At 44.8% G+C, this 13272-nt stretch overlaps 1 protein-coding gene across 3 annotated transcripts in view; it reads left to right on the top strand.

The window, feature by feature from the left end:
- Positions 1-232: 232 nt before the first annotated feature.
- The window catches only part of mtmr7a (myotubularin related protein 7a), a 35473-nt gene continuing 22433 nt past the window's right edge, over positions 233-13272 (top strand). For all 3 annotated transcript variants that reach the window (XM_046324178.1, XM_046324177.1, XM_046324179.1), the window contains exons 1-3: positions 233-400; positions 921-1043; positions 12827-12989. In XM_046324178.1, coding sequence (XP_046180134.1) covers positions 377-400; positions 921-1043; positions 12827-12989 — 310 coding nt within the window. In that variant the 5' untranslated portion in view covers positions 233-376. The remainder of the gene's footprint in view (positions 401-920; positions 1044-12826; positions 12990-13272) is intronic.

Raw genomic sequence — 13272 nt, 5'->3', positions numbered from 1 at the left:
ATCAATGGGTGCAAATTATTAATTTCTGTCCAAAAATGAATGTAGCAATTACAGATTCCCCCATTAAACCTGGGCATACCTAACAACAGGTTTACATTAACATTACAATAGCCTACAATTTATTCCAAGTCGATTGTGATTATAGCCTTATTTTTATTCGTTGAAACTTTTTGTTGCGATATATGAAATGGTGGGCTTTAGGACCACGCAGAGCAATATTCATAGGCTGCATCGCTGGAGGAAGAAGACCATGGAGTATCGCTGAGTATTTAATGCGTAAAATGCGACAGGAAAACATACTAATCAGCCAATTTAGTGTAGTGTAATATTGTTGCCTGTTCAGTTGCAGTCATCTTGGCTGTTATGTTCCACAGTGATGGAGCACATCCGACTGCCTAAGGTAAACCGTATTCCGCACTAATGACTAATGCAATTGTCAATTTATTCCACCCGGCCTCGATGTTTCAGATTTACACTTTGTATTTGCCTCCTAGCCCATAGCAACTGTTATAAATACATATTGTTTTACATTAAATATCAGTAAGACTGGAACCACTATAAAAGACATGATTTGTTATAATAAGGGAAAGGGGACTGTCAAATGTGGCCACGTATGCTGTAGTTGCCGTTCACCTCACAGTGTTACTTACCTATGCTGCTGACTGGCCAACATTTTATCAGTGTGTAATAACAATTTACTATTGCATGTAATCTGATATTTTATTGATCATGAGAAGCTCAAATGTCGTCGCCTATGTCGGCAAAACCACATGTACTTTATTTCTTTACAGTGTTCAAAACTATAACGATTGTAGTCCTATTAAAATGATTATATATTACATATTAAAGAGATAGGCCTATGTTATGCATGTTCCATTTCTCCATAGTGTGTTTCTTTTACTCCATCTGTCCTGTCCCAGGTTGAGAAAGTCAGACTGATTGACACAATCTCCTCCAGAAGAGCCTCGGTGGGCACTTTGTACCTGACAGCCACTCACACCATCTTTGTGGAGAATGAGACTGAGATCCGTACAGAAACATGGGTAGGCAGCTCCAGTCTGATACGGTATTTCATATAACCTTCTGCAACAATACGTAATGAAATGTGGAAGTCCCGGTCCTGCAGCATTTTGGTTTGTGCAATACAATATTATCACATTGGCAGCACTAATGTTCCTATCCCCACTCATAGAAGCTAACTACCTTTAGCTGCTATTGATCAGAGTAGCTTCTGACCGGGGGAGTTTTGATAAGCGCCTGCTCTAAACCTGTACACGCATCGCTTGTCGTACGCTTTTGGAAACAAGGAAGTGTCTTTCATATCGGTGAGAAATAATTGATTTAAAAAACCGGAAGGTTAAATAACTACACACATTAATAGGGCTAGGTAAAGGTTCCCACACCGCCATATTTCCATGTTAGGGATTTTGTTGGGGGGGGAGGGGGGATGCATGGAGGGGTCGCTGGTCCAACTCAAGGTGTCATTAAACCAAAATGCAACCCACTCCCCAACATAAAAAAATATTTTCACATAACCCTCCCCCTTGTACTGTAAAATCAATTGAACACCCTCCCCCCTCATATAATGAACTAAAAATAATGTTTCATGACCACAAATAACAATAAGTGTAGCAACCCTGTATTTATAAACATGGATATCTACTTTGATTTTGTGGCACAGTCAATGCCACGCAGGGATATGTACGGGCCAGAAGGTTAAGGGTTCGCCGAAAACCTGTTTCATTACTTCACTATCAGAGCCGGTTGTGGACAATGATCAGCTAGGAAGAAATTCGATTTTCAACAATTTGATGCCATATTTGTAATTTATAATAAATATATGCAACACATTTTCCACCAACAGATTTCGGTGCCAATGCACCACACAACCAATAAAAAAAACTATTGACTGTCATGCAGGTGAAAGAGGACCCAAAAGCGACTTAACAGAAACAGAGTTTATTAAAGTCCAAAACGGAATAACAGAAATCCTCTAGACTTGTAGAGGGGAAAACAACTGGAGAAGCGGCCACAGACTGCAGGTCGCTTCGGGTAGGCGCAGGCCGTAGTCGACTGAGACACCTGCTCACACGCAGCATCTGATGAAGGCACAAAACACGACAGGACAGGGTGATACACAATCACGGCAAAAACACGACAGGACAGGGCGAAACGCAATCACAGCATGGTGAATACAATACAAGGAACCGACCGGACAGGAACGGAACACAAAGGAATAAATAGGGACTCTAATCAGGGGAAAGGATCGGGAACAGGTGTGGGAAGACTAAATGATGATTAGGGGAATAGGAACAGCTGGGAGCAGGAACGGAACGATAGAGAGAAGAGAGAGCGAGAGAGTGAGAGAGGGAGGGGGAGAGAGAGGGCTAGAAGGAGGGAAAGAACCAAATAAGACCAGCAGAGGGAAACGAATAGCATGGGAAGCACAGGGACAAGACAAGATAATAAATGACAAACATGACAGTACCCCCACTCACCGAGCGCCTCCTGGCGCTCTCGAGGAGGAACACTGGCGGCAACGGAGGAAATCATAGATCAAACGGTCCAGCACGTCCCGAGAAAGAACCCAACTCCTCTCCTCAGGACCGTAACGAAAAACGATAAAAAGGGAAACTAGGGTACTACTCTAAAAAAAAAATGAGAACTAGGGACAGACTGAGACACAGCAAGGGCAGGGACAAGAACAGGAGAGATGCGATGGCAGGGAACAGACTGAGACCCAGCAAGACCAGGAGCAGAAGCAGAAAAAAATTACCAGACTTCTTCTGCGCGCAGTCTGAACACGCAGCCACGAAACGGCGCGTGTCACGCTCCTGAGTCGGCCACCAAAAGCGCTGGCGAATAGACGCAAGAGTGCCTCGAACACCGGGATGACCAGCTAACTTGGCAGAGTGAGCCCACTGAAGAACAGCCAGACGAGTGGAAACAGGAACGAAAAGGAGGTTACTAGGACAAGCGCGCGGCACGCAGTGTGCGTGAGTGCTTGCTTAACCTGTCTTTCAATTCCCCAGACTGTCAACCCGACAACACGCCCATAAGGAAGAATCCCTCGAGATCAGTAGAAGCCACAGAAGAACTAAACAGACGGGATAAGGCATCAGGCTTGGTGTTCTTGCTACCCGGACGGTAAGAAATCACAAACTCGAAACGAGCGAAAACAACGCCCAACGAGCTTGACGGGCATTAAGTCGTTTGGCAGAACGGATGTACTCAAGGTTCTTATGGTCTGTCCAAACGACAAAAGGAACGGTCGCCCCCTCCAACCACTGTCGCCATTCGCCTAGGGCTAAGCGGATGGCGAGCAGTTCACGGTTACCCACATCATAGTTGCGCTCAGATGGCGACAGGCGATGAGAAAAATAAGCGCAAGGATGAACCTTATCGTCAGACTGGAAGCGCTGGGATAGAATGGCTCCCACGCCTACCTCTGAAGCGTCAACCTCGACAATAAATTGTCTAGTGACGTCAGGAGTAACGAGGATAGGAGCGGACGTAAAACGTTCTTTTAGAAGATCAAAAGCTCCCTGGGCGGAACCGGACCACTTAAAACACGTCTTGACAGAAGTAAGAGCTGTGAGAGGGGCAGCAACTTGACCGAAATTACGAATGAAACGCCGATAGAAATTAGCGAAACCTAAAAAGCGCTGCAACTCGACACGTGACCTTGGAACGGGCCAATCACTGACAGCTTGGACCTTAGCGGAATCCATCTGAATGCCTTCAGCGGAAATAACGGAACCGAGAAAAGTAACGGAGGAGACATGAAAAGAGCACTTCTCAGCCTTTACGTAGAGACAATTCTCTAAAAGGCGCTGTAGAACACGTCGAACGTGCTGAACATGAATCTCGAGTGACGGAGAAAAAATCAGGATATCGTCAAGATAGACAAAAACAAAAATGTTCAGCATGTCTCTCAGAACATCATTAACTAATGCCTGAAAAACAGCTGGCGCATTGGCGAGACCGAACGGCAGAACCCGGTACTCAAAATGCCCTAACGGAGTGTTAAACGCCGTTTTCCACTCGTCCCCCTCTCTGATGCGCACGAGATGGTAAGCGTTACGAAGGTCCAACTTAGTAAAGCACCTGGCTCCCTGCAGAATCTCGAAGGCTGATGACATAAGGGGAAGCGGATAACGATTCTTAACCGTTATGTCATTCAGCCTCGATAATCCACGCAGGGGCGCAGAGTACCGTCCTTCTTCTTAACAAAAGAACCCCGCCCGGCCGGAGAAGAAGAAGGCACTATGGTACCGGCGTCAAGAGACACAGACAAATAATCCTCGAGAGCCTTACGCTCGGGAGCCGACAGAGAGTATAGTCTACCTCGAGGAGGCGTGGTCCCTGGAAGGAGATCAATACTACAATCATACGACCGGTGAGGAGGAAGGGAGTTGGCTCGGGACCGACTGAAGACCGTGCGCAGATCATGATATTCCTCCGGCACTCCTGTCAAATCGCCAGGTTCCTCCTGAGAAGTAGGGAGAGAAGAAACGGGAGGGATGGCAGACATTAAACACTTCACATGACAAGAAACGTTCCAGGATAGGATAGAATTACTAGACCAATTAATAGAAGGATTATGACATACTAGCCAGGGATGACCCAAAACAACAGGTGTAAACGGTGAACGGAAAATCAAAAAGAAATAGTCTCACTGTGGTTACCAGATACTGTGAGAGTTAAAGGTAGTGTCTCAAATTTGATACTGGGAAGATGACTACCATCTAAGGCAAACATGGGCGTAGGCTTGTCTAACGGTCTGAAAGGAATGTTATGTTTCCGAACCCATGCTTCGTCCATGAAACAACCCTCAGCCCCAGAGTCAATCAAGGCACTGCATGTAGCACCCGAACCGGTCCAGCGTAGATGGACCGACATAGTAGTACAAGATCTAGATGAAGAGGACTGAGTAGTAGCGCTCACCAGTAGCCCTCCGCTTACTGATGGGCTCTGGCCTCTTACTGGACATGAATTAACAAAATGTCCAGCAACTCCGCAATAGAGGCACAGGCGGTTGGTGATCCTCCGTTCCCTCTCCTTATTCGAGATGCGAATCCCTCCCAGCTGCATGGGCTCAGTCTCAAAGCCAGAGGAGGGAGATGGTTGCGATGCGGAGCAGGGAAACACCGTTGATGCGAGCTCTCTTCCACGAGCCCGGTGACGAAGATCTACCCGTCGTTCTATGCGGATGGCGAGAGCAATCAAAGAGTCCACATCTGAAGGAACCTCCCGGGAGAGAATCTCATCCTTAACCACTGCGTGAGTCCCTCCAGAAAACGAGCGAGCAGCGCCGGCTCGTTCCACTCACTAGAGGCAGCAAGAGTGCGAAACTCAATGGAATAATCCGTTATGGACCGTTCACCTTGGCATAAGGAAGCCAGGGCCCTAGAAGCCTCCCCACCAAAAACTGAACGGTCAAAAACCCGAATCATCTCCTCTTTAAAGTTCTGGAATTTGTTAGAGCAATCAGCCCTTGCCTCCCAGATAGCTGTGCCCCATTCTCGAGCCCGGCCAGTAAGGAGTGAAATGACGTAAGCAACCCGAGCTCTCTCTCTAGAGTATGTGTTGGGTTGGAGAGAGAACACAATCTCACACTGCGTGAGAAAGGAGCGGCACTCAGTGGGCTGCCCGGAGTAGCAAGGTGGGTTATTAACCCTAGGTTCTGGAGGCTCGGCAGGCCAGGAAGTAACAGGTGGCACGAGACGTAGACTCTGGAACTGTCCAGAGAGGTCGGAAACCTGAGCGGCCAGGTTCTCCACGGCATGGCGAGCAGCGGACAATTCCTGCTCGTGTCTGCCGAGCATGGCTCCTTGGATCTCGACGGCAGTGTAACGAGCGTCTGAAGTCGCTGGGTCCATTCCTTGGTCGGTTCCTTCTGTCATGCAGGTGAAAGAGGACCCAAAAGCGACTTAACAGAAACAGAGTTTATTAAAGTCCAAAACGGAATAACAGAAATCCTCTAGACTTGTAGAGGGAAAACAACTGGAGAAGCGGCCACAGACTGCAGGTCGCCCGGGTATAGGCCGTAGTCGACTGAGACACCTGCTCACACGCAGCATCTGATGAAGGCACAAAACACGACAGGACAGGGTGATACACAATCACGGCAAAAACACGACAGGACAGGGCGAAACGCAATCACAGCATGGTGAATACAATACAAGGAACCGACCGGACAGGAACGGAACACAAAGGAATAAATAGGGACTCTAATCAGGGGAAAGGATCGGGAACAGGTGTGGGAAGACTAAATGATGATTAGGGGAATAGGAACAGCTGGGAGCAGGAACGGAACGATAGAGAGAAGAGAGAGCGAGAGAGTGAGAGAGGGAGGGGGAGAGAGAGGGCTAGAAGGAGGGAAAGAACCAAATAAGACCAGCAGAGGGAAACGAATAGCATGGGAAGCACAGGGACAAGACAAGATAATAAATGACAAACATGACAATTGACATGTTTTGCGTTTTCAACACCACAATAAATAGGTTGTTCATCTGGACAAACAAAAAACACATCCCTCCCTACCCTGTAGGTCTATCCAGTATGGAAGGCTTGGTTTGACAATCTCTGACTGTCATTCAACTTTTTGGTGTTTTATAACAGTCTCTTTCCATTCACCAAATTGCCTCTGCACAGTTTGGATTGATTGATTTATTTTATTTGTCAGTTAAAAAAATACATACAGTACCAGTCAAAAGTTTGGACACACCTACTCATTCCAGGGTTTCTCTTTATTGTTACTATTTACTACAATGTAGAATAATAGTGAAGACATCAAAACTATGAAATAACACATGCGGAATCATGTAATAACCAAATAAGTGTTAAACAAATGAAAATATATTTTATATTTGAGATTCTTCAAAGTAGCCACCCTTTGCCTTGATGACAGCTTTACACACTCTTGGCATTCTCTCAACCAGCTTCATGAGTTAGTCACCTGGAATGCATTTAGATTAACAGGTGTGCTTTGTTAAACGTTAATCTGTGGAATTTCTTTCCTTATTAATGCATTTGAGTGAATCAGTTGTGTTGTGACAAGGTAGGGGTGGTATACAGAATATAGCTCTATTTGGTTAGAGACTAAGTCCATATTATGGCAAGAACAGCTCAAATAAGCAAAGACAAACGACAGTTTTTTATTTTTTTATTTTATTTCACCTTTATTTAACCAGGTAGGCTAGTTGAGAACAAGTTCTCATTTGCAACTGCGACCTGGCCAAAATAAAGCATAGCAGTGTGAACAGACAACACAGAGTTACACATGGAGTAAACAATTAACAAGTCAATAACACAGTAGAAAAAAATGGGCAGTCTATATACAATGTGTGCAAAAGGCATGAGGAGGTAGGCGAATAATACAATTTTGCAGATTAACACTGGAGTGATAAATGATCAGATGGTCATGTACAGGTAGAGATATTGGTGTGCAAAAGAGCAGAAAAGTAAATAAATAAAAAACAGTATAAAAACAGTATGGGGATGAGGTAGGTGAAAATGGGTGGGCTATTTACCAATAGACTATGTACAGCTGCAGCAATCGGTTAGCTGCTTGGATAGCTGATGTTTGAAGTTGGTGAGGGAGATAAAAGTCTCCAACTTCAGCGATTTTTGCAGTTCGTTCCAGTCACAGGCAGCAGAGTACTGGAACGAAAGGCGGCCAAATGAGGTGTTGGCTTTAGGGATGATCAGTGAGATACACCTGCTGGAGCGCGTGCTACGGATGGGTGTTGCCATCGTGACCAGTGAACTGAGATAAGGAGGGGCTTTACCTAGCATGGACTTGTAGACGACCTGGAGCCAGTGGGTCTGGCGACGAATATGTAGTGAGGGCCAGCCGACTAGAGCATACAAGTCGCAGTGGGTGGTATAAGGTGCTTTAGTGACAAAACGGATGGCACTGTGATAGACTGCATCCAGTTTGCTGAGTAGAGTGTTGGAAGCCATTTTGTAGATGACATCGCCAAAGTCGAGGATCGGTAGGATAGTCAGTTTTACTAGGGTATCATTACATTAAGTCATGAAGGTCAGTCAATTCGGAAAATGTCAAGAACTTTTAAAGTTTCTTCAAGTGCAGTTGCAAAAACCATCAAGCCCTATGATGAAACTGGCTCTCATTAGGACTGCCACAGGAATGGAAGACCCAGAATGACCTCTGCTGCAGAGGATAAGTTCATTAGAGTTCACTGCACCTCAGATTGCAGCCCAAATAAATGTTTCACAGAGTTCAAGTAACAGACACATCTCAACATCAACTGTTTAGAGGAGACTGCCTGAATCAGCCTTCATGGTCGAATTGCTGAAAAGATGCAACTACTCAAGGACACCAATAATAATAAGAGACTTGCTTGTGCTAAGAAACATCGCAATTGACATTAGATCCGCGGAAATCTCTCTTTTGGTCTGATGAGTCCAAATTTGAGATTTTTGGTTCCAACCACCGTGTCTTTGTGAGACGCAGAGTAGGTGAACGGACAATCTCGGCATCTGTGGTTCCCACCGTGAAGCATGGAGGAGGAGGTGTGATGGTGTGGGGGTGCTTTGCTGGTGACACTGTCAGTGATTTATTTAGAATTTAAAGCACACTTAGCCAGCATGGCTACCACAGCATACGCCATCCCATTTGGTTTGCTCTTAGTGGGACTATCATTTATTTTTCAACAGGACAATGACTCGAAACACCCCTCCAGGCTGTGTAAGGACTATTTGAACAGGAAGGAGAGTGATGGAGTGCTGCATAAGATGACCTGGCCTCCACTATCACCCGACCTCAACCCAATTGAGAGGGTTTGGGATCAGTTGGACCGCAGAGTGAAGGAAAAGCAGCCAACAAGTGCTCAGCATATGTGGGAACTCCTTCAAAACTGTTGGAAAAGCATTCCTCATGAAGCTGGTTGAGAGAATGTCAAGAGTGTGCAAAGCTGTCATCAAGGCAAAGGGTGGCTACGTTGAAGAATCTCAAATAAAAATATAACACTTGACACTATTTTGGGTACTACATGATTCCATATGCGGCCTCACAACTGCAGACCACGTGTAACCACGCCAGGCCAGGACCTTCACATCCAGCTTCTTCACCTGCGGGATCGTCTGAGACCAGCTACCTGGACAGCTGATGAAACTGATGAGTATTTCTGTCTGTAATGTAGCCCTTTTTTGGGGGGAAAAACTCATTCTGACTAGCTGGGCCTGGCTCCCCAATGGATGGGCCTGGTTCCCAGAACCACCCATGGCTGCGCCCCTGCCCAGTCATGTGAAATCCATACATTAGGGCCTAATGAGTTTATTTAATTTGACTTATTTCCTTATATGAACTGTAACTCAGTAAAGTCATTGAATGTTGCTTTCATATATTCTCTCAATATACACTATATATACAGAAGTATGTGGACTCGGCTATTTCATCCACACCCATTGCTGGCAGGTGTATAAAATTGAGCACACAGCCATGCAATCTCAATAGACAAACATTGGCAGTAGAATGTTCTTACTGAAGAGCTCAGTGACTTTCAACGTGGCACCGCCACCTTTCCAACAAGTCAGTTCATTCATCATGTATTCTATATTCTGTAGGAGGCTGACCCTCAGAGCTGTGGTGTATTCTATATTCTGTAGGAGGCTGACCATCAGAGCTGTGGTGTATTCTATATCCTGTAGGAGGCTGACCCTCAGAGCTGTGGTGTATTCTGTAGGAGGCTGACCCTCAGAGCTGTGGTGTATTCTATATTCTATAGGAGGCTGACCCTCAGAGCTGTGGTGTATTCTATATTCTGTAGGAGGCTGACCATCAGAGCTGTGGTGTATTCTAGTAGGAGGCTCACCCTCAGAGCTGTGGTTTATTCTGTAGGAGGCTGACCGTCAGAGCTGTGGTTTATTCTGTAGGAGGCTGACCTTCAGAGCTGTGGTGTATTCTATAGGAGGCTGACCCTAAGAGCTGTGGTGTATTCTATATTCTGTAGGAGGCTGACCCTCAGAGCTGTGGTGTATTCTATATTCTGTAGGAGGCTGACCATCAGAGCTGTGGTGTATTGTAAAGTGGCTGTTCCACTGGATGTCATAAGGTGAATGCACCAATTTGTAAGTCGCTCTGGATAAGAGCGTCTGCTAAATGACTTAAATGTAAATGTAAATGCATTCAATTTCTGCCTGCTAGAGCTGCCCCGATCAACTGCAAGTGCTGTTATTGTGAAGTGGAAATGTCTAGCAGCAACAATGGCTCAGCTGCAAAGTAGTAGGCCACACAAGCTCACAGAACGGGACCGCCGAGTGCTGAAACACGTAGCGTGTAAAAATCGTCTGTCCTCAGTTGTAATACTCACTACCGAATTCCAAACTGCCTCTGGAAGCAATGTCAGCACAATAACTGTACGTCGGTAGCTTCATTAAAAGGGTTTCCATGTCTGAGCAGCCGCACACAAGCCTAAGATCACCATTTGTAATGCCAAGCTTCGGCTGGAATGGTGTAAAGCTCTCCGCCATTGGACTCTGGAACAGTGGAAACATATTCTCTAGATTGATTAATCACGCTCCACCATCTGGCAGCCCAACAGACAAATCTTTGTTTGGCGGATGCCAGGAGAATGCTACCATAGTGCCCACTGTAAAGTCTGGTGGAGGAGGAATAATGGTCTGGGGCTGTTTTTCATTGTTCGGGCTAGGCTCCTTAGTTCCAGTGAAGGTAAATTTTAACGCTACAGCATACAATGACATTCTATACGATCCAGTGCTTCCAACTTTGTGGCAACATTTTGGGTAAGGCCCTTTGCTGTTTCAGCATGACAATGCCCAGGTGCACAAAGTGAGGTCCGTACAGAAATGGTTTGTCAAGATCGGTGTGGAAGAGAAGGCCTAGCTCCAGAGAGATAGAGAGAGCAATAAGATATGCTAGTGGCATGCTACGAAACCGACATGCATTTCTTTATGTCAGATGTCTACTGCGTCTGCTACACAGATATAGATGTACAGAAGGAGGCTAATTCGTATCGGAATATTTTGTATAAAAATAAGCATATTGTTATAGATTATAGGAGCAACTCTGGTATGCCTGAAACATTCTTCCTCACCTCAAGCTCTGTAAGGGACAGACTGGTTTTGCCTATTTAAAGAACTGGTTTCGATTAATAAATAGGCTTACAATAATAACAATGATATATAATAATGTTAAAATAAATTATTATAAATACATGTAAGTTTCAAAATTGCATCCTACCTGAATAGGTAATTGCACAGAAACCTGCATTACATTCCCATGTGCAGAATACAATATACAGTACAAGTTAAATGGGTTACCATCACATTTTCAACTCTAGGTGTACTGATGGTTTTGTCACAAAAAATGTTGTGTATGTATAGCGAATGTTCCCACTCTGGTATTGGCACGTGCAGTCTAGCCAACAGGTTGCGGATACAGTGCAGGTATAGCCTACTACATGATGAGGTTATTATGGACTCAAGTGTGATATTATTTGTCAAATGGCAGCCAAGCATCAATCATCATGTCACCAGAATAAGAACATCAATATTTATTGAAAGGAGCATCAACCGCATGACTGTGCACTTTCACCACCCTGTGAAGTTCATCATAACTTTTTGCTTCTGTAGCCTTATAAACGGCATGTTTTCCCATGATGTAGTGACATTTTTTATCAGACATGTAGGCTACTTTACTCACATAAAAAGGCTAGATGGAAAGTTTTGTGCATAAGGGAAGTACCAAAACACCTTGATATATGGGAGGAGCATGTAGGCAGATGAGGAAATGTGTCTAGGATGGAAGAAATTATATCGTAAAGGCTCTAAGAGTGAATGGAAATCTGGAAAAAACACACAACCCTCCCCTGTGACCAATAAAAACCCAATTACCCTTCACTGTGACCAATAAAAACCATACTACCCTCCCCTGTGACCAATAAAAACCATACTACCCTCCCCTGTGACCAATAAAAACCACACTACCCTCCCCTGTGACCAATATAAACCATATTACCCTCCCCTGTGACCAATAAAAACCATATTACCCTTCCCTGTGACCAATAAAAACCACACTACCCTCCCCTGTGACCAATAAAAACCATACTACCCTCCCCTGTGACCAACAAAAACCATACTACCCTCCCCTGTGACCAATAAAAAAACACACAACCCTCCACTGTGACCAATAAAAACCATACTACCCTCCCCTGTGACCAATAAAAACCACATTACACTCCCCTGTGACAAATAAAAAAACACACTACCCCTGTGACCAATAAAAAAAAACACAACCCTCCCCTGTGCCCAATAAAAAAACACACAACCCTTCCCAAAGCAAAAAAAAAGCTTGACAACCCTTCCCTATTTTGGACCACCCCTCCCCTCCAGTAAATTGTGATCTGTCCCTTACAGAGCTTGTTTACAGAAAACAGACAGAAGACAGAGTGGACTATATGTGCTAAGTAGCTATCTGTGTCTTCGAACACCTGTGTGTAAACGGAAGACGTACACCATAAATATGTTGTCACTGAAAAATACTGTTGGCTGTAACTGAGTTAAAATCGGTTCAAACAGTGTACGGTGAGTGTATATTTAGCATTTGTGCAATTATCTTGTTGTGATATGAAAGTAGAGGGTTTTATGTTTCTAGAACCATACCACAAGAGTATTTGGCTGTTTTGGCTTCCAGAGCCACTTTCCCCTTTAAACAGAACATCAAGGTCCTTGGACAAAAAGTCCATGGACAAAAAGTCCAGTATTGGGCAAAATTGTGCCTTGAAAATATGAAAGGGGTTACTGAGCCTTGTGTTCTCTGCTGTCTTCACCCCTCTAGGTTCTGCACAGTTTAGTGTGCAGTGTGGAGAAACAAGCTACAACCACCACAGGAAGTCCTCTGCTCGTCCACTGTAAGAACTACCAGGCCCTCCGGTTTATCATCCCCCAGGAAAGGGACTGCCATGATGTGCACGTCTCCCTGCTGCGCCTCTCCCGACCAGGTGCACGCTGACATGGACATTACCATAACGCTATCTTGTTTTGTTCCATAACGATATCTTGTCTTGTTCCATAACGATATCTTGTCTTGTTCCATAACGATATCTTGTCTTGTTCCATAACGATATCTTGTTTTGTTCCATAACGATATCTTGTCTTGTTCCATAACGATATCTTGTCTTGTTCCATAACGATATATTGTTTTATTCCATAACCACATATTGTTTTGTTCCATAAATAAATCTTGTGGTGTTGTATTACATGACGTTAGGTAAACGTGAGTGC

The sequence above is a fragment of the Oncorhynchus gorbuscha genome, linkage group LG23 (genome assembly GCF_021184085.1).
Source record: "Oncorhynchus gorbuscha isolate QuinsamMale2020 ecotype Even-year linkage group LG23, OgorEven_v1.0, whole genome shotgun sequence".
Classification (NCBI taxonomy): domain Eukaryota; kingdom Metazoa; phylum Chordata; class Actinopteri; order Salmoniformes; family Salmonidae; genus Oncorhynchus; species Oncorhynchus gorbuscha.
Note: the sequence above shows the minus strand (reverse complement) of the source record. Positions and strands in the feature narration are given on the sequence as shown.